Source organism: Tenrec ecaudatus, chromosome 6, assembly GCF_050624435.1.
Source record: "Tenrec ecaudatus isolate mTenEca1 chromosome 6, mTenEca1.hap1, whole genome shotgun sequence".
NCBI lineage: Eukaryota > Metazoa > Chordata > Mammalia > Afrosoricida > Tenrecidae > Tenrec > Tenrec ecaudatus.
This window is the reverse complement of record NC_134535.1, coordinates 160,971,083-160,993,795: the sequence shown is the minus strand read 5'-3', so window position 1 is coordinate 160,993,795 and position 22,713 is coordinate 160,971,083. Positions and strand designations below refer to the sequence as shown.

The following is a 22,713-nucleotide window of genomic DNA, read 5'->3' as shown; positions in this document are numbered from 1 at the left end:
AGCAGTACAAATGGCTCAGTGCAACTCACTCCCGTGAGAGTTGTGAGGCACTGGCAGTCCTTCAAGTCTTAAGGGCCGCCAGGTCGTCCTCTGTAGAGAGAGAGCTAGGCTATCCCAGCACAGACAGCAAACAGCAAGGCAGGTCACCAACAATCAGTCGCCAGCTCAAGAGATGTAAATTCCAACTGTGTGGCGAAGCAGGTCTTGAAGGAAACTCAAATTACAGTGACACAGTCTATAGGTTAGGTGTCCCACAAGTAGTGTAGCTTGCAAATTGAGGCAAAGAACAAGCAAGGCAGCCACACACTGGTCCGATGATCAAAGAGCGAGAGACAAGAAAGGCGAGGCTCAACGAGCCATTTCTCTCTCTGCCCTTCAATTAATCCCACATGTGTTCATGGGCCAGGCTGGCACAATAAACTAACTACCTCAATACTTATTCAATGGGTAGGCTGAACAAATAACATGAAAAGCTGGACTATGTGAAGAAAAATGTGGTATTCGGATTGGAGGAAGGCTCATCAACAACCTTTGGTACACAGATGACACAATTTTAGTGCTGAAAGCCAAGAGAAGTTGAAGCACAGATTGACGAAGATAAAAGGCTACATACTTCAGTATGGATTACAACTCACTGCACAGAAAACAAAAATCCTCACAAGTGGACACCAGACAGCAACATTATAAACAGAAGAGATTGAGCTAATCAAGGATTTCATTTTACTTGCATTCATAATCAATGCTTATGGAAGCAACAAGCTATAAATCAGATGATGATATACTTTGGGTAAATCTGCTGCAGAACATCTATATAAAGTGTCAGAGAGCCAAGATGTCATTCTAAGGACTAAAGTGAGCCTGCCCCAAGCTATGGTATTTTTAATTGTTTCAAAAGCATATGAAGATTGGACAATGAAAAAGGCAGGTGTCCCCTGATGCGTTTAAAGATCGTAAGTCTTTACAGAAGTAAAAGCCTCATCTTTTTCTCCTTCAGAGTGGGCAGTTGCTTTTCATCTGCTGACATTGCAGTTAGCAGCCCAGCCTACGGCGACTCTGCACCAGGGCTCCCAGGGCAAAGAACGGATGCATTTCAATTATGGTGCTGGTCAAGCATATGGACTATATGCCCGATTTTCAGAAGAGCAAACAAAAGAGGCAAAGTTGGTGTGACATTTTGCATCTTTAGACATCTTATCAGGAGAGGACAGTCCAAAAGAAGACCACCTTGGCCGAGATTGACGGACACAGAGCTGCACCAATGACTTGATCAAAACAGTAATTTTGAGGATGGTGCAGGACTGGGTAGTATTTCGTTTCTGTGGTACACAGAGTCAGTAGGAGTTGGAACCGGCTTGATGGAGCCTAACACACAGTTCTCTAAAGACAGCTGTGAGAACACATCTCCTTTTCTTTGATAACTGGGGATATAGCAATCATGAATGATTTCTTGTGTCCAAAAAAACTTAATTATGGCTCATGGCGGCCCTGTGAGTTTGAAGGCAGTAAATCTTTGCGAAAGTCGAAAATTCTCATCTTCCTCCCAAGGAGGAATCAAACCTCCTATTACGTCAGCACTTTCTCTTCTCTCCAGTGCTGCTGCCTCCCGCCACTGTTGCAGAAGGTTTCCAAAGCTGTAGTGTCCCCGTGAGCCTGAACAGACTCAATTGGGAGTGGGTTTGGTTTGGGGGTTAATCTTTACTGGGAAAGTCCTGATAGTACAGTGGCTCCACAGCTAGACAGACTGCCAACCAACCCAAAGGTCTGTATTTTGAACCCCTCCGCTGCGGTGGGAAATATGGGGCAGTCACTACACTTTTGGAGTCTATGGGGCCGTCCCACTCTCATAGGCTCTCTATGAGTCCACGCAGTGAGTTTGGTTTGGAACTCCAGGTCTACACCCCGCCTCACGCCCCCCCACCCCAGCTTTTGAGCCAACCTTTCGGTTAGCAACTGGATGCTCAATTACTGCGTCACCACGGCCCCAGTAAGAAATGCTTAATACTTGGTAACTTAAAACGTTTCTACCAGTTAGCTCAGTGATGTAGGTCCTAATAAAGAGAGAAATTGGAACTGGCCAAATTGGAACTTGCGAAATTAGAATTTCGCAAGACTTTTTCTGGTTCCAGTGCGGCAGTCTTTGGTTTTCTGCTTCTCTTGCAGCATTTGTCATATGGAGGCCTAAGGTGCCCTGGTGGCGCAGTGGTCAAGCACTCGGTCGCTAAGGAGAAGGTGGGAGGTTGGGCTCCACCAGCCCGCTCTGCAAACCTTTCAGAAAGGTTTGCCCACGGTCATCGAAGCGATCCGGACCCTATCAAACAGAATCGAACCGCACCTCGGAGCTAACGGCCTCCAAGATCAAAGCCTTGGGAACCCCTGGGGGGCAGTTCCGCTTTGTCCCGCGGCGTCCCCACAAGTCCGAATCCCGCCGTGCGGGTGGAATGTGGAGGCGGGACTCCACGTGTCCTAGCAACCGCCCCCTGCGCCCTGATTGGCTGATGCCCGGCCGCCGCCATTTTCAAACCCGGATGCCGGAGGCCGCGGCGGCTTTCTCCTGACAGGAGTTTTTTGTCCCTTTCCAAGTTGTCGGGCACGGTGCCCGCTCCTCCGGGCCTCCCGGGCACGCAGCCCACCGGCCCGCGCCGCCCCCTCTTCCACGCCATGGAGCCAGACCTGGCCAGCGAGGCGCAGCCGCCGCCGCCGCCGCCGAGGCGAAGCCGCCGGGCCTCCGCGCTCTGCGCTCCGGGCGCCTCGGGGCCTGCGGCCGACACCCCGCGGCCCGGGCCGCATCCCGACCCGAGGTAGGTGCCGCGGGCCGGCTGGGGCGACCGGGGAGCTCGGCTTTGAACAGGTGTCCGTCCTGGGGTCCCGACCGTGCCAAGTCGGTGGGGGAAGGGGCGCGAGGTGTCAGCGATCGGTGACTTCCTTCGCAGAAAAGATGGCAGCGGTCGTGCCCTGCCCCCGAAGGAGCTAGGGACCGGAGCCGTGAGGGGTCCTGCATTCAAACTGGGGAACCAGCGGTATCGGAAGGCCTGGGGGAGGCGGGGCGGATCGAGAGGCGTGGTCCGTGGGGCTGGGGGCGGGCTGGGGCACCCAGATATTCTCATTCTCTCTCCCTCCCTCCCTCCTTCCCCCGCCCTCTCTCTCTCTCCCTCTCTACCCCCCCCTCTCTCCCCTCTCCCCTCACCCCTCTCCCCTCTCCTCTCTCCTCTCTCCCCCCCTGCCATCGCGACCCTGCTGACACGTACCACCCCGTGGGCCAGGGCAGCACGGCCCCCGTGAGTGAGTTTCTGACACGGGAGCGGGTGGTTTCGAACTGCCGACCTTGCATAACCACGACGTCCCCCAGGCTGCCTGCCTGTCGCCTAAAAGCCAGGGTTAAAACGAGAAAAGCAAGAGCCCAAACGCCGTGCAAATACAGCGCAGGGTTCTGCCCTTTTGTGTAAAGAGAGGGTCTCCGAAAACCGAAATACACTTAGCAAGTGGGTCCCGAGAGGCGAGGCTGTAAATCTTCATGGGAGTAGAAAGTCGCGTCTTTTTTTCCCCCCCGTGGTGCGGCCGGGGGGTTCGAACTACGCTCATAAACAGAGTGACAGTCTACCTTGCGCTCCCTATGGGGTCACTGAGTCAGATTGCACCCCGGTTTCTTGTTTTTTAATACATGTAGTTAGCTTAGCAAACCCCACTGCCTTAGAGTGGAGCCAACTCGGAATGACCATAGCTACTTATAGTCACTAATTTGTAAGTAATTAAGATATGTCACACGCTGTGTGTTGAGAGGGTGGACATTAGATGAGGGTTTCAGAAAGCTTGGGAGAGGAACTATGTAAAAAAGTACCTTGTTTTTTCCACCTTAATATTAAAGCTGGTAGTGACTCTGTGGTAGAAAGGCCTGGTTGTCGGTTTGGGTAAAGGGTGTAGCCAAGAAAACCCTATGGAGCAGTACAACTCTGTCACACACGAGGATGCCATGCGTCAGAATCGGCTTGGTGGCAATATGGTTTTTGTGTTTGTTGACGTTTACTTTTATGGGGTTCAAAATGCTGATTGTGTAATGTTGGTCAAGTTCCTTAACACTAGGTTCACAGACATTCCTTATATGCCTATTTCTACGGATGCGTGTCAAATTGACACATGAGCGAAACCGCACGTTTTCTTTTGAAAACAACTTATTGTAGTTAAAAATAACGTAACTATACACTATTAACTTATAAATGAAACAATGTGATATTATATATTTATGTAAATGTATAATATTTAACATTAGCAACATTTGAGATCCTGGGTTCCATGTATTGTAAGGTTGCTTGGGTCGGTCCGTATGACAATCTCTGCAGCATTGTTTGTCTTTATATTTGATGTCTCTTTTCCCAGAACTTTTTGACTACGTTTATATTTATGACTGATGCAGTGCTTTCATGAATGAAACCAATGTACTGGATTAATAATTTTCATTCTTGTCAAATTGATGTGTATCCATAGTGATAGCTATACCACACAGAGAATTTCGAGACTAGAAGGCTTAGAAGAAAATCAAATTGGATTGTCCTGTTAAATGAATAAAATACAGCAAAAATGATAGGAGGTAAATGTAAACAGTTTCTGTAATTTTCTTTGAGGAAATCAAAATGCATCAAAATGATGCATTCCTTAAATCTAGTGTTAATATCTCTAAGACCTCACCTGTAAAGTGGAGATTGTAATAATAGTACCCACCTCCTGTAAAGTTAATATCTAAACTAATGAAATCATGCATGTTAAATATAATACCTCTGAGGACCCCCGGTGGCATGGCGGTTGAATATTAGTTTCTAACCAAAATGAACCCCCTAGTCATCCACGGCAGAAAGCTTTGGTAAAGTCTGCTGCAGTAAAGATTACAACCTCACAACACTGTGGGGCAGTTCTACTTTGTCCTATACTGTCTATAGGAGTTGGAATCCGCTCAACTGACAGTGGGTTTGCTTCCTGATCCCCACATGCACGATGCTGTCACTAAATGTTAGCTGCTGCTTGTCACATTTTATCCAAAAGACACATAATTCCATTAAAAAAAGAAAGAAACATAATTCCACATCTCCACCTCTTTAAAACCCTGTGGCCCACATATCTATTAGTTTAGATAAAGCACAGTTACTTACACAGTTTACATTCCACCCGTGCCTGCAAATACTGAAACCTTTCTTTGAAATAGAAAAGCACCTTACTCAACGAGGCATTTATAACTCCATCATAAATTCCTTGGCTGAGAGACATTTTCTTAGTTGTTGATTGCAGTGAACTAGATCCCAACTCAAGTGGCTCTATTTGTGCGAAGAAGTGCTTCACAGGGTTTCCAGGGCTCCAACCTTTCAGAAGCAGATTGCTAAGCCTGTCTTCAGAGGTGCCTCTGCATGGATTCAAACTGTCAACTTTTCATCAAGTAATGGAACACTTAACTGTTTTTACTACCCAGGGACTCCTGTTAGATGTTGATTTTATTGGTTTGAAATTTAAGGAAACATCTGAATATGCACTTCTTAAGCCTACACACAGATTACAGCCTACAATATTTAAGAGCTAATGAAAGAGCAAAAGAGATAGAAGTTTCTCTGAGACAGAAGTAGGCGATGTAGGAAAGACTAATGACAGGAAATGGAGAATCCAATTCTATAAAAGATTAAGTGGGGGTAATGTTTAAAATGTCTACATTTATTCAGTAATATTTGTTGAGCACTTGTCCTTTGTCAGATGTAGATTCTGGAAATTCTAGTGAGCAAAACAGATGAAAACCCTCCAGGAAGCTTAAATTCTAGTTGGAGGAGAAAGGCAATCATTAAAATTGCATTTAAAATCTCAAGTGATGCTGCCATGAAAACAATGAAGACTTGATGATGGAGAAAGGAACTTTGGCAGTTCAGCTCTAACCAGCAATTCCTGGGAGAAAGACCTGAGACACTACGTCCGCCACGATACAGCCTAGAAAACCCTCTGAGGCAGTTTCACTCTGTCCCCAAATCACCATGAATCAGAATCCACTCAAAGGCACAAGACAATAGTGAGACAGGTGAGGGGGAGAAAGCTCATGTTGCTGTTTTTTAAAAAGATCATAAGAGTCTTTCTGATACTGGTGGCATTTCAGCAGAGATCTGAAAGAATTAAGCAACTGTCCTGTGACTATTTAGGATTAGAGTGTTCTAGAAAGGGAGGGTCAGAATTGTGCTCCCCCACCCCCAAACAAAACAAAACACCTCACTGCCATAGAGACCCATAGGACACGGTAGAATTGCCGCGTGGGTTTCTGAGACTGTCACTCTTTATATAAGGAGAAAGCCTCATCTTTCTCTTGAGGTGGTTTCTGCTGACTTTGTGGTTAGCAGCCCAATAGTAGTAGCCACCAGGGGACAGTAAGTGCAAAAACTTTAACTCAACCCCCCCCAAAAGTAGACTCACTGCCATCAAGGCATTGGCAACTTGTAATGACCCTCAAGGACAGGGTAGAACTGTCCCTGTAAGTTTCCAAGACTATGATTCTTTATGAGAGTAGAAAGCCCCATCTTTCTTCCATGGAGGGGCTGGCGATTTTGAATTGCCGACTTCATGGATTGAAGCCCAATGTGTAACCACTACGCCACCAGGACTCCCCTAAGAACTTTAATAAGATAGCCATGTTCCAGAAAGCGCAGAGAAGCCAGGGTGACTAGAGTGGGGTGAAGCAAGAGGGATAATGATAGAAGATGGGTTAGAGAAATGACTGGGGCTAGAACATGTGGTAACATAAAACCGAAAAAAACAAGCTCACGGCCATTGTGTCAATTCTGACTCATAGCAGCCTTCTAGGATAAAGTAGAACTGTCAGCTGTGAGTTTCAAGACTGTAGCCTCTTTCCTGGAGTTGAAAGCCCTATCCAGAGCAGCTGGTGGTTTTCAACTGTTGACTTTCTATAGTTAGTACTCCACCAAGTAACCCACTATGCCACCAGAGTGCCTTATAATTGTATACAACAACTACCCACTACCATGGAGTCTATTTCAACTCATAGTGACCCTATAGGACAGCATAGAACTGCCCCTGTGCGTTTCCCAGACCAACTCTTTGTGGGAGTAGAAAACCTCATCTTTCTTCCATAGAGGGTTGGTGGATTCGGACTGCTGACCTTGTGATTAGCTGCCCAACATGTAACCCACTATGCCGCCAGAGTTCCTCACAGTGTGTATTAGAACCTTGCAATTTGGATGAGGCGTTTCTTTTGAGCTGTACAGCTTATAGGTAGGGACAGCTTCCTTAACCTAGCAGCCACATTTCAATGCGACTGCATTCTTATTTTCACATAGAAAGTAATTCTTCTCAAATATGGAGGCATCCTTTACACTTCTTTATTGCACTTGGATCCATTTGGTGTGTGTCCCTTATGCCTCAAAGCTTTTTCTTTCTAGTGTCAGTGACCTACTCTCCTATATTCCCATCATTAATCTTTATTCCACTTGCTTTTAAAAAAACATTACTCTGTTAGTTCATTCTGTTTGTTTTTCATTAAAAATACTTCAATTTCTTCTTTATGATTAGCTATCTCATATCTTTGTATTTCTGTATGTTTTTTTTTAAATTGGAAGACCCATCACCACCAAAAGGATCACCACTGCTTGTCTGTCAGTTGGTTGTACTGCAGTGCTTTGTGTTATGTTATGATGTTGTAAGACATGCCGCCTATACTGCAAATGTGAGTAGGGTCACCCATCAGACAGACTGGGAAGAAGGACTTGGCAATCTGCTTCTGCACGGACTGGCCAATGAAGCCTTATGAGTAGCCATGGAGCATTGTCTGTTAGAGCACAAGGAGATGAGCCCTTCAGGTTGGGAGCCACTCAAAATACAACTAATGAAGAGCTGTCTCCTCAAAATAGTCAACCTTAATGACAAAGATAAGCCAAAGCTTTCAGGATCTTCATTTGCTGATGTGACATGACTAAAAATAAAAAGAAACAGTTGTAGACATCCATTAGTAATTGTAATACACAATGTGCAAAGTGTAACTTGAGGAAAATTACAAGTCAAATGAATTGGAAAGCTTGAAGATCGATAACCCTTGGCATTAATGAACTGAAATTCATTGACAGGTATTGGCCATTTTGAATCAGACGATCATATGATTTATTTATTTAATAAATCATTTTATTGGGGTCTGATACAGCTCTTATCACAATCCATCTATCCATCCATTGTGTCAAGCACATTTGTACATTGTTGCCATCATCATTTTCAAAACACTTTCTTTCCACTTAAGCCTTTGGTATCAGCTCATTTTTCCCCTCCCTCCCCCACACTTGATGAACCCTTGATAATTTGTAGATTTTTTTGTGTGTGTCTTACACTGACTGATGTCTCCCTTCACCCACTTTTCTGTTGTCTATCCCCCTGGGAGGGGATTATATGTAGATCATTGTGATTGGTTCTCTGATCACCTTCCCCTTTACCCTCCTGGTATGGCTACTCTCAATATTGGTCCTGAGGAGTTATCTGCCCTGGATTCCCTGTGTTTCTAGCTCTTGTCTGTACCTATATACATGCTCTGGTGTAGCCAGATTTGTAAGGTAGAATTGGAGTCATTATAGTGGGGCAGGGAGGAAGCATTAAAGAACTAGAAGAAAGTTGTATTTCATCGGTGCTATACTGCACCCTGACTGGCTCACCTCCTCCTCGTGACCCTTCTGTAAGGGGTTGTCCAATTGCTACAGATGGGCTTTGGGTCTCCACTCCACACTCACCCTCATTCACAGCAATATAGATTTTTTTTCTGGGTCTTTGATGCCTGATACCTGAGCTCATCAACACCTTGTGATCACACAGGCTAGTGTGCTTCTTCCATGTGGACTTTGTTGCTTCTCAGCTAGATGGCTGCTTATTTATCTTCAAGTCTTTAAGACCCCACACACTATATCTTTTGATAGCCAGGCACCATCAGCTTTCTTCACCACATTTGCTTATGTACCCACTTTGTCTTCAGCGATCGTGTCAGGAAGGTGAGCATCATGGAATGCCAGGTTACTAGAACAGTATTCTTGCATTGAGGGAGTATTTAGTAGAGGCCCAAAGTGCATCTGCAACCTTAATAATCTAAACCTGTAAATATATGTACATTGATCTATTTCCCCATCGTCATGTAGGTAAACATATCTACATGTGTACACGCCAATCATGATTTATAATGCTGGGAATAACAATCAATAGAAATGACACTGATTCATCAAAAAGGACCTTTTAAGATCTATCAAATATCAGGAATAACAAATTGAAGAGGAATGAGACCACATTCATCATTAAAAAAAAAATTGAAGATCCATCCTGAAGTACAAAACTATCAGTGAGTGCATAATATCCATTCACTTATAAGAAAGGCTAGATGATAGATCTATTACTCAATGTTAACGCCAAAGTTAAAGAAATTGAAGATGTTTACCAACATCTGCAGACTTAAGTTGGTCAAAAAATCTTAAATCTGTGCCACCTGAATGTAATGATCACCTCATGAATAGATTTGACACACTGAATGCTAATGACTCAAGACCAGACAAGCTGTGAAATGACACTACGGATATGATACTTGATGAAAACAAAAATCTTTAAGAAGACAGGAAAGGAAAAAGATGGAAATGGATGTCAAAGAGACTCTGAAACTTGCTTTTGAACATAAAGTCACTAAAGGGAACAGAAGAAATGATGAAATAAAAGAGCTGAACAGAAAAGTTCACAGATTAACTCGAAATGACAAAAAAAAGTCTGAATTACATCTCTGCATAAAGAAGCAAAAGTTCTCACAGCTGCCCGCATAAGTGACAAATAGAGAAACTACGTTGCCACGGGCTTGATTTTACATGGACCGACAGCCACTGCTGTGGGGAAAGTCACCAGGTAATCAAGTGATATATTGCTTTGGGCAAATCTGCATGAGAATGGTTTAGTGTTAAAAAGCAAAGATGTTACTTTGAGGACTAATGTGCAGCTGAGCCAAGACATGGTATTTTCAGTCACCTGTTATACATGTGAAAATTGAATAACAAGAAAGACTAGAAGAATTCATGCCTTTGAATGATGGTGTTGGCAAGTAGTATTGAAAGTAAAAGATGACCTTCAATTAGATTGACACAGTGGCTACACCGTTGGACTCAAACATAACAATGACGGGGATAGTGCAGGACCAGGCATTGTTTTGTTCTGTTGTACAATGGGTTTCCAATAGCCAGGACTGATTGTACAGCACCCAACAACATATATGTGTTTTCAGATTGCCAGTATAGATAACATGCTATAGTATACAGTAAATGATAGCTAATGATTGTCCTGTTAAAAATGTATTGCTGTTGTTCGGGGTCTTAGAGGCTTAAAGGTGAACAAGCGGCCATCTAGCTCAGAAGCAACAAAGCCCACATGGAAGAAGCACACCAGCCTGTGTGATCACGAGGTATCGAAGGGATCAGGCATCAAATAACAAAAAATCATATTGTGAATGAGGGGGTTGTGTGGAGTGGGGACCCAAGGATATACTAGTACAGATAGCAACTGCAAACACAGGGAATTCAGGACAGATGATCCCTTCAGGACCAGAGGTGAGAGTGGTGATACCAGGAGGGTGGAGTGAAGGTGAGGTAGAGAGGGGAAACTGATAACAAAGATCTACATATAACCTCCACCCTGTGGGATGGACAACAGAAAAGTGGGTGAAGGGAGATGTCAGACAGTGTAAGACATGACAAAATAATAATTTTTAAATTATCAAGGGTTCATGAGGGAGGTGAGAGTGGGAGGGAGGGGGATAAAGGAGTTAATACCAAGGACTCAAGTAGAAAGCAAATGTTTTGAGAATGATGGTGACAACAAATGTACAAATATGCTTGCCACAATGGATGGATGTATGGATTGTGATAAGAGTTGTATGAGCCTCCAATAAAGTGATATTTTTTTAAAAAGTATTATTGTTAACCTTTATCCCATTCTATCTGATCTTTATAATAAAACCACCTTGAAGGTAAATTCAGTTTTTAAGAATGCATAATTTTTCCTTTGGTCATAATGTTGTATTATACATTTTGGAAAATGTTCATTGAGTTTCTTTTCTGCCATTTGTAATTTCAGTTTGGCTCTTATTTGTCCCAATAGAGGAGGGCAGTGACACAAATCAAAATCTCAGATAATAACATTTGACTTAAGAATGAAATTAATAAAATTTTCTTTTTGCATAGCTAATTATACTTTGTTTAGAATAAAACTAGTCTAATTTAAAAAACTGTACACTAAAAAAGAAAATGCTAAAACGATTGCAAAGGAAATAGGTTAGAGGTCAATGAAAAATCACAATGTTGTTAAATAAGAAACACAGCTTAATATTCCAACCTAGTTCCTACAGATAGTAGCTTATTTTATGCTCTAAATGTTACAGTTATTTGGATGTAGGAAAAGGGGGGTTAGACAGAGCTCTTGTTTCATATTTTAACCTTAAACTACCCTGTAAATGGATTGTACTCTGTACTGTGTATCTTCAGGAGAATCCACTTGTAATCCTATCGTTTTGTGAAATAATTTTTTTTCCCAATGTGGGCTTAAAAATAGCTGTTAAATTTTTTATGTAACCACTATGAAAATCTGTATGTGTTCCCAAGATTTTATAAAGTTGGCGCTATCTCATATACCTTCTGGACATGTTTGTTCTGAAGATTCCTTTTTTCCACGACTATTTCAAATAAACAAGCACTTGTTATTGAAATGGGAAAAAATAGCATTACTGTAAAGCCAATTATAGTTAGTACTGGAAAAATTCTTTCCCTCCGATTAGAAATAGTTTTCCAGTTTGTTAACCTGTTTAAGATTCATAAGAGCTATTTCCCTTTCCAGCATTCAGACATCAATTCCATTCCATGCTCAGTATTGTTAGTTCTAGGAAATGATTAAAAAATAGCTTTGAGCTTGTGATTCTCCATAACAACTTATTTTATACTACTTGAAAGGAAATGTTTATTTAAATACCATTATGACTACTACTTTATAACAATTGTATTAGATTAAAATAATCTTCTGAGAACTTATCATTGCTGCTTCTCAACCCAGTCCCCATCGATGACTCTTTAACCATACTGTTAGGATGTAGTAAAACTTGAGTTACAGCAGGGTTTGTGATCTAAGAACTTACATCTTCTCCGTAAATGGTTAGCATTTGTTTTTAATGTGTCTATATTATTCAGGGATATAAATGATAACTTATTTCAGGTGACTTTTTTGTTTAGCAATATTGTTCCAATATTTCATTAAAAATCATACCATTTTTCTAGCTGTCAGTTGGAGGAATATCTTCAGAAACCCTATAGCTGAGAAGACTCTAATACCAAAATATTCATAGAGTGAGCAAATAACTTGAGTAGACATTTGACTACAGAGGACATTCAAATGGCCACCAGACATATGAAAAGATACTCAGCATCCTTAGTTATCAGAGAGATGCACATCAAAACTCCAATGAAGAAGCAAGCCTTCCACCTTCCAGCATCCTTTCACACTTGACCTGGGACCGCCAGCCTTGGCTCCTCCAAATGGACCCCAACTGCTCCTGCGCCACTGGTGGCTCCTGTGGCTGCTCTGAGTCCTGCAAGTGCAAAGACTGCAGATGCACGTCCTGCAAGGAGAGCTGCTGCTCCTGCTGCCCTGTGGGCTGTGCCAAGTGTGCCCAGGGCTGCATCTGCAAAGATGCATCGGACAAGTGCAGCTGCTGCCATTGATAAGACAACCGATATGAATGTACTGGCCTGTCCAAAACCAGAGATTCTCCCTCAGATGAACCTGACCTCTTTTCTACCTCCTTTTTATTTGTACAAAATATATGAAAGATGATGATAAAAGCTGGTGACTTTAAAAAACAAAACTCCAATGAAATACCATTATACGATTATGGCTAAGATTAAAAACAAGGTCACACAAATAGAAAATAACAAATGTTGACAAGGATGTGAGGGAAACTGGAACCTTTATCCATTACTGGTTAGAATGTAGAATGGTAGGGCCAGACAGCCTTCTCCCATAGAGCAATTGTTGGTTTGGGACTACTAATCTTGCAGCTGGCAGCCTGGTGCCTTACCCACGGTGCCATCAAGGGTCCTAGAACTACCGTGTGACCCAGTGATTTCCACTACTAGGTCTATACCCCAAAGACTTGAAAACAGAGATTCAAACATCACTGTCCTTTGCAGCACTAGTCACAAAAGCCAAAAGGTGGAAACAACCTGAATGCCCATCAGCAAATGAATGATAAACAAAATATGGTACATACATAGAATGGAATACTTGTTATCAGGAGAAATGAAGTCGTGATGTAATGTACAGTATAGATGAAACTTGGAGACCTTATACTCAATAAAAGAAGTCAATCACAAAAGAGCAAATGTCTGATCTCACTTATATGAAAAGGCAAGAAAAACAAAATGTGGAGAGACTGATGTATTAGTGGTTACCAGGGACAGGAGGTTTACAGGGATAGAAAAAAATCACACTATAAAGGTAGAGTTGTACAGCCAATTATGGTAATTGCTGTCAATAACTTGTATACCTGTAAAAAGTTGAATTGGCAAAAGTTATGTAATGTATTTATGACAGTACCCTACTCCCCAAAGGAAGGTGGGGGGGATTGCTGCTGAAGCTACTTATGTCCAATCAAACACCACAAAAAATGTGTTTCCTGGTTGAGGGCCAGTTTCATTGGACACCCCATGTAAGTAAGTGGCCATTCAAAGCACATTTGTTGGAACCACAGACGAAGCAGAGTCAGGAAGAGGATATAGAATGTGTGGAGAATTGCCTTAATTCCTCCTTTGTCATGAAGCCAGAAAAATTAAATGGTACGTGGCTACTATTTCTGAGCATTTTGATCAGAGATTCCATAGAAGAAGAATCTTTGTAAAAACAAAAAACGGGGTGGGGGGAGCCCCCGGCGGGCAGTGAGCGACTGGTGGACACGTGAGGGGCTCAGGCCCCAAGCAGCGGCCCCAGGAGGCAACGCGCGGCTCGGGCCATGCAGCTGGACATGGAGCTGGAGCTGGCCACTGCCGTGCTGTCGGAGGTGGGCAACATGCTGGTGTGCGCCGCGGTGGGCACGTGGAGCGCGCTGCAGACACCCACCAACTACTTCCTGGTGTCTCTGGCGGCGGCTGATGTGGCCGTGGGGCTCTTTGCAATCACCCTTAGCTTGGGCTTCTGCACTGACTTCCACAGCTGCCTCTTCTTTGCCTGCTTTGTGCTTGTGGCTCACGCAGAGTTCCATACTTAGCCTCCTGGCCTCGGGAGCCCTGCTGGGGGTCGCGGAGCTCTTCTCAGCCTGGGAGGCGCCGGCCACCCTCAGAGATATGTGCGCCTGGGCTGCATTCCCAGACCGGACCCTGCTGGCCTCTGAGACCCCTGCGCTCACTGGGGGTGTGTGCGTCCCTATAAAGAGGCAGACGAGTCTGGTCACGAGGACCTGCTCAAGAGGAGTCATTGCTGTCCTATGGGTCCTTGCCTTTGGCATTGGACTGACCTCGTTCTTGAGATGGAACAACCAAGACAGTGCCACCAACAAGTGCACAGAGCCCTGGGATGGGACCGTGAACGAAAACTGCTGCCTTGTCAAGTGTCTCTTTGAGAATGTCATTCCCATGAGCTACATGGTACATTTCAGTTTCTTTGGCTGCGTGCTGCCCCCCTGCTCATCATGCTGGCGATCTACATCAAGATCTTCCTGGTGGCCTGCCAGCAGCTGCAGCGCACCAAGCTGGTGGACCAGTCAGGACCCCACTTCAAAGGGAGATCCATGCAGCCAAGTCCCTAGCCATGATCGTGGGGGGTTTTGCTCTGTGTTGGTTACCAGTACATGCTATCAACTGTGTCACTCTTTCAGCCAGCTAAAGATAAGCTCAAGTGGGCAATGAACGTGGCCATCCTATCACATGCCAACTCAGTTGTCAATCCCATCATCTACGCCTACCAGAACTGAGACTTCTGTTATACTTTCCACAAAATCATTTCCCGGTATGTACTCGCTCAGACAGATGCCCTCAAGAATGGGAATAGGTAGGAGGGGGCACAGTTGGCTCTTGGTATTGGCCTGTGACCTAGGCTGAGGAAATTCACAGTAAACATAGGGACATGGCCTACCTGGCTGATGCGTATTGTGAAAGATAGCTACGACTCAAGCATAGGGGCTGCCTCTCTTCAGTACTCTGCTGAAGTCAACGCACACTTGGCTAAGACATTCATCTTGTTAGCAGGCTCCAAGTGTTGACAAAAAGATTTGGGGGCATTTATGGTCCTGTTTGGCTGCTCTTACCAGGTGGATGATACTGACATGTGAATGGATTTTAAAACACACATGTGTTTTTAAAAATCTCCTTTCCTAGAAGGACATGACTGAAACCATTTTAATGTGAAACACTGTGAACTATTTTAATGGGAATCTTTGTAGTTTAGAGGCAATAGAAAAATAAAAGCTGGATATATTGGAAATGTACACTGTTCCTAGGAGGCAATCATGAAAAATATATTTCTTCCATCAAGAAACTGCTACATTCATTTAGAGAAAGGCTACTCTCTGAAGTTCTTTAGTGGACTATCTTCAGATACCAACTGTGAATCTTTGCACTTAGAGAAAACCTACTCTAGAGAGAGAGACTGAAGGAACAGGATCCCTTCTCTGCCAGACTCCATTTTCCCTTTCTCCCATCGAAAAGTTTGGCCAAGTTGCTGAAACTCAAAGTGTGAATATTTTACGGAGTAAAATGATACAACTTTGTGCATTTTATGTAAAAATGAAAATAAAACTTAAAAGGGGGGATGCAGGGGGGGAGGGGAGACTCCGGATAGGGCAAGATATGACAAAATAACAATGTATAAATTACCAAGGGCACATGAGGGAGCGGGGAGCGGGGAGGGAGGGGAAAAAAAAAAAGAGGACCTGATGCAAAGGGCTTAAGTGGAGAGCAAATGCTTTGAGAATGATTGGGGCAGGGAATGTATGGATGTGCGTTATACAATTGATGTATGTATATGTATGGATTGTGTTAAGAGTTGTATGAGTCCCTAATAAAATGTAAAAAAAGAAAAGAGGAGAAAAAAATGATGAGGGCAAAGAATGTACAGATGTGCTTTATACAATTGATGTATGTATATGTATGGACTGTGATAAGAGTTGTATGAGCCCCTAATAAATTGTTTTAAAAAAAAGGGGGGGGGGATGGAGAACAGAATTTCAGATTCTCATGGAGTCTAGGCTCTAGAGCCATGAGGACAAATGAACCTCTGAAATTATTGCCCTGAGAAAATCTTTAAACCCTACATCAAAAAATATTCTTGAGGTGTTTTCAAAACTGAACTATATAACTTAACTACTTAGGGGGAAACTATACCTTGAGAAATAGAGGAAAGAACTAGGAGGCAAAGGACATTTATAGAGGTAAATACAGGCATGTACATATGTAAATATATTTATATATAATGATAGGGTAATAGGTCTATGGGTATATATATATATATATATATATATATATATATATATATATATGTTACGTATTAAGGTAGTAGATGGACATTGGGCCTCTACTCAGATCCTTCCTCAACACAAGAACACTTTGTTCTAATAACCTGGCATTCCATGATGCTCACCTTCCCAACACTATTGCTGAAGACATGGTACATTAGAAAATGTGATGAAGAAAGCTGATGGTGCCCAGCTCTCAAATGATATGGCGTCTGGGGTCTTAAAGGCTTGAAGATAAACAAGCAGCCATCTAGCTCAGAAGCAACAGAGCCCACATGGAAGAAGCACCACCAGCCTGTGTGATTATAAGGTGTCGATGGGATCAGGTATCAGGAATCAGGCATCAAAGACCCAGAACAAAAAATCATATTGATGTGAATGAGGGGGAGGGTAGAGTGGAGACCTGAAGCCCATTTTGTAGACAATTGGACATCCCCTTACAGAAGGGTCACAAAGAGGAGATGAGCCAGTCAGGGTGCAGTATAGCACCAATGAAACATACAACTTTAGTTTTTAATGCTTCCTCCCCTCGCCCCGAACTTTCATGACCCCAATTCTACCTTACAAAACCAGCTAGACCAGAGCATGTACACTGGTACAGATAAGAGTTGGAAACACAGGGAATCCAGGACAGATAAACCACTCAGGACCAATAACGAGAGTAGCCATACCAAGAAGGTAAGAGGAGGGTGTAACTAATCACAATGATCTACTTATAACCCCCTTCCATGGTGATAGACAACAGAAAAGTGGGTGAGGGGAGACATTGGTCAGTGTAAGACATGAAAAAATAATAATAATTTATAAATTATTCAAGGGTTCATGAGGGAGGGAAGGTTGGGGATAGAGGGGAAAATGAGCTGATACCAAGGGCTCAAGTAGAAAGAATGATGGTGGCAACAAATGTACAAATGTGCTTGACACAATGGATGGATGGATGGATTGTGACAAGATCTGTACAAGCCCCCCCCCCAAATTTTTAAAGTATACCTTGAGGGTTATGCTCTTTTAAAAGTTTGTAGGATCAAATGACAATAGCAACTGGAAAGATAAGAACCTTAGGGGGCAGTGAGAGAGGAACAAGGCCGAAAAAGATGAGAATGGTTACACAACTGCAAGAATGTCATCAGCGCCACTAACTTGTGTGCGTGGAATCTGTTAAGTTGGTGTGTTTTATTGGCTTTACATTTTATTTTGTTGTGTTGTTGATGAGGGGGAAATACGATAGCATTTACCCCATTATTTTTCTGCAGTGGCAAGAATATATGAAATAATTTTGCCTTAAGTTGTTTTTGCTCCACTAAAGAGACCCTCCAAAAAATTGTGCTTCATAAATAATGAGTCTGTCTTAATCTTTCCCAAAATAAACATTTAGTAAGTATTTGGTTAAAATATCTTAAGATTTTTTTACCTCGATGTCTAATGTCTGTTCTTGGCACCATGTATTTCTGAGTATTCACACGTAAGGAGTTACTTTGGAGTTTCCAAACTATAACTGTGTCATTCCACCTAACATGCGCTGTTCCCGCTTTGAAAAAGAGACTTCCTTGTTCTAGTATGCTTTGCTCACTGCTAGTTCTTTAAATTCAGCTATTCTTCTGGGAAGCATTCCTTGACTCTTTCTCCTTGTAACCCAAATCCCTTGTGTTCCTTCTCAGAAACTACAGAAAGCAGTTATTTGACTTAACATCCCTGGTGTTTAGATAACTTATTGTGAGCAAAGAGTCCGAGAGTCAAAGGAAGCAAGTCCTCAGTTATTTAAAGTTGCTTACCTCGGTTAACACCAAATATAGGAATCACTGGTGTTCAAACATTTCAAAAGGTATGACAAAAAACCGGTGGCACTGAAGAACTTCAAGCTGTACTGAAGCATTGCTGAGTAACGGGGCTCCAGGAATTAACAGAATACTGATTGAAATGGCTTAACCAACTGATTCGCCACTGGAGGTGCTTACTCATCTACACCAACACCAATATTTACTTGTGTTTTACTGACTGTGCCAAGGCATTAGACTGTATGGATGGTAACAAATTATGTAGAACATTAAGAATGGGAATTCCAGAATACTTCATTGTGCTTTTGCAGCATCTGTATGTAGACCTCTTGATAGCTGTTTAAATGGACCAAGGAGATAGTGAATGTTCTACAATGGGCATCAGCGTTGTATCCTCTCACCATGCTTATTAAATCTGTATGCTGAGCAAATATTCTGATGAGCTGGACTACATGAAGAAGAACATGGCATCAGGATTGGAGGAAGGCTCAAGGTGCAGAGGACACCTTGCTTGCTCCAGGAAGCTTAAGAAAACTTGAAGCTTTTACTGATAAAGGTTTTTTTAAACTATGACATTTAGTATGGATTACACCTTAACATAAATAAAACAAAACCACTCACAACTAGGCCAATAAACAATCTCATGATAAATGTAAAGTGATTGAAGTTGTCGAGTATTTCATGCTACTTGGATCCACAGTCAACACTCAGGGAAGCAGTCGTCAGGAAAGTGTACCGCACTGGGCAAATAATGCTACACCAGGTCGCTTTGAAGTTATGAAGAGCCGGGATGTCACTCGGAGAACTAATGTGTGCCCTTGACCCAAGCCAGGGTACTTTCAGTTGCCTCATAGGCATGTGAAAACTGAGCAGTAAATAATGATAAATGAAGAATGGATGCCTTTGAATTATGGTGATAGCAGAGGATATGGTTAAGGCCTGTCAAAGAGCAAGCAAATCTGACTTGGGAAAAGTATCATCAGAATGCGCCTTACAAGCAAGCACGGCGAGACTCACATTTGTGGACATGTTCTCTGGAGGGTCCAATCCCTGAAGAAGGCTCTCATGATCGATAAACTAGAGGGCCAGTGTAAAAGAAGAAGACAGATTGACATAGTAGCTCCAACAATGGGCTCAAATATAGCAAAAAACTGTGTGAACGGTGCAGGACCAGGCTGTGCTGTGTTCCTGCTGAATGAAGGGTAGCTATGGGTGGAAAATCATAGTTTATAAACTGTATGTGTGTACTTTCCTTGGCTGTGCTCTGTCATTTTATGTTGTAAATTGTCTTCAATCTGGTTCCAGTTCCTGGTGACGTCCTGTGCGTCAGAGTAAAACTGCCCCAGAGGGTTTTCTAGGTTGTATGACCTTTGAGAATTAGGCTTTTCTTCTGAGGTGCCTCTGGGTGGGTTCAAACCATCAACCTTTCAGCTAGTAGTCAAGTTTTTAACCATTTGTGCCAGCAGGACACCTTTTTATTTAGTTTACTAAATCATCATTTTAAAAATTAGAACATAGAAGGGATTTAAAGCATAAATTGCATATAAAGTATATTTGTTTTATTTCTTAATATCATTTTAGTATTTCTAATATTAGAAATGGCTGTTGAATTTTTTAAAATGTGTTTGTTTTTGGTATCTACTGTGGAGTTTACTATGTCTTATTTGACCTACTGATGTAGTGTTTTGAGCCATGTATATGTTCCTAAAATACACTGCTTGTTTGGTGAATTCTTCTAATATACCCTTAATTTGTTTGCTAATTTTTAAACTACTGACGAATAAGCCTACTCTACTTTAAACAGCTTGAAATAATGAAAGGATATCTTTTTATCTGCCCAGTGCTTTATTCTTCTTAAGTTTGTTTCGATTTATTTATTGTCTGAATTTTCTGTTAACAGATACTCCCTTCGGAGAGGTAGTTCTTTCACATTTTTAACACCTGGCCCACACTGGGACTTCACTCTGGTGAGTAGATGTGTGCATTAATTTTTTAAAAACTTTTATTGTGCATTAAGTAAAGGTTTACGGAACAGATCCATTTTACATTCAACAATTCATACATACTTAGTTTCATCTTATTCATCACTGTCTTCACGGAGCATCACTTACCCAGCATTCTCCTTGTGTTTCCTATCACCATTCCGTCTTTTCTAACCCTTCTAAACTTTGTCCTTGAGTAAATTCTTCCCTTTTGATCTCAAATGATCGATTATTCTATGGTATGTGTACCTCCTAAAATTCATTCTTGAGTTGGCTTTCAGTGTGGTATACAGCTCAGTTGTCTGTATTTCTAAATTTTTTCCTAGCCAACTTTAGCAACCTGATGTAATCCTTCTAACAAGCTGGGAGGGCTTTTGTATTACAAGTAAATATTAAACACTTTGAAAAGTATTTGGTTCTATAACTCTGAATTCTCTTGACTTAGGCTAATTCTTACCAATGTTAAATTTAAGAATATAGTTTATGAAACATGAAGTTATTTTTATGCACATTCTTATTTTCAGAGTTAAATATACATAAAAGCCTCACTGCTGGATATATATAATAAATGAATTACTTTCTGTTATTAATTATCTCAAGGAGCCTAGGTTGTATAATGGTTAAATGTTAGACTACTAACCAAATGCGTGGCAGCTCAAACCCACCAGCTACTCCACAGGAGAAAGTTGAGGTAGTCGGCTTCTATAAAGATTTACACCATCGGAAATTGTATAGAGCAGTTTTATGTTATGAGTTGGAATCAACTACATGGCAGTAGGTATCAGTCAACTCAGATTTGGGAGTCTACTCTGCCATTATTAGAATGAGACTTTACTCAGGTACCTAATTTTGTGTGAACTGAAAAAAAATGTGTGTGTACTTAATAACTGTTGCCTCATTATATATTTTTTTCTACTGAAATAATTCCTTTCTTTTCTTTTTTAAAAACATTTTATTAGGGGCTCATACAACTCTTATCACAGTCCATACATATACATACATCAATTGTATAAAGCACATTCGCACATTCCCTGCCCCAATCATTCTCAAAGCATTTGCTCTCCACTTAAGCCCTTTGCATCAGGTCCTTTATTTTTTCCCCCTCCCTCATGTGCCCTTGGTAATTTATACATTGTTATTTTGTCATATCTTGACCTATCCGGAGTCTCCCTTCACCCCCTTCTCTGCCGTCCATCTCCCAGGGAAGAGGTCACATGTGGACCCTTGTAATCCGTTCCTTTCCAACCCACTCGCCCTCCACTCTCCCAGCATCGCCCCTCACACCCTTGGTCCTGAAGGTATCATCCACCCTGGATTCCCTGTGCCTCCAGCCCCTCATATGCACCAGTGTACAGCCTCTGCCCTATCCAGCCCTGCAAGGTAGAATTCGGATCATGGTAGTTGGGGGGAGGAAGCATCCAGGATCTGGGGGAAAGCTGTGTTCTTCATCGGTACTACCTCTGCCTCATCATATTTATGAAGTATGTACCAGTTAGAACATGACTCTTAGGTTTCTTTTACTTGGAAGAGCTACCAGATAAGATTACTTCTGAAATACATGTTTTGATAGGTCCGTCAATACATATTTAATTTGTATTCTTTTCTTTATTGCTATACCCTTTATGTCTGCTTTGGTAAAAGCAGAGTCTCTTGCTTTTAGTACAATGTTGTGTTTTCCTTTGAAACTTTTCCCATCTTGATTCCTTTCCCCGACTAGTTGACTAACAAATACAAACAGAAAAATTCTGGTAAAGAGCGTCTCCAAACAAATGATCGCACTAATAATGAAAAATTATCAGAGCCCTTGTGCATGGACCCCTTGTGAATGTGCAGCCATGCAGAAAAGGTGTACAGAATCCTAACGAGGGAACTGGTCACTTTGGGCATTTCGAGAGGCTTAAAGTGAGCCATCCTACAAAGGCAAAGGGGGACCTCTGTAACCAAGGAAGAGCCATGAATGGAGCGTGTCATTTGCACCCAGGGTCCTTGCACGGAAAGCCCCCTGGACCCAGACATAGAAGGAGCTGTAACCAGGGATCTGCTGATGGCAAAAGAAGGGGCTACTAACACGACAGCAGCAAAACATCACCAGGAGACAAAATAAGACAGCTGCAGTGGGCTTCCCAGCAAGAGAAGCTGTGCGTAGCGAAGTAGAATTGAGAGCACTATTCTGCACTGAAACAGGGAGACCTTGCTTGCATGCTTCTTGAGATCTTGATCTTGAGTTATAACCTCATATTACTATGATGCCCTAAAGTGTCATTGAGTTGATACTGACTCATCGTGACCCTTTTTTCAACAGAATGAAAACCTGCCCAACTGTTGCCGTGTTTGAGCTCCCTGTTGCACCCCTGTGTCAATCCATCATAGAGGGTCTTCATCTTTGTCCTTGACTGTCTACAAAGCAGGCTGTCCTTCTCTAGGGATTGATCCC

At 42.4% G+C, this 22,713-nt stretch overlaps 1 protein-coding gene and 2 pseudogenes across 1 annotated transcript in view; all 3 read left to right on the top strand.

Moving 5' to 3' along the window:
* Positions 1-2,572: 2,572 nt before the first annotated feature.
* Positions 2,573-22,713, top strand: part of NET1 (neuroepithelial cell transforming 1) — a 46,856-nt gene continuing 26,715 nt past the window's right edge. The window contains exons 1-2 of the mRNA XM_075552434.1: positions 2,573-2,798; positions 20,198-20,264. Coding sequence (XP_075408549.1) covers positions 2,659-2,798; positions 20,198-20,264 — 207 coding nt within the window. The 5' untranslated portion in view covers positions 2,573-2,658. The remainder of the gene's footprint in view (positions 2,799-20,197; positions 20,265-22,713) is intronic.
* Positions 12,555-12,761, top strand: LOC142451318 (metallothionein-2A pseudogene; annotated as a pseudogene).
* Positions 14,027-15,064, top strand: LOC142450591 (adenosine receptor A2b pseudogene; annotated as a pseudogene).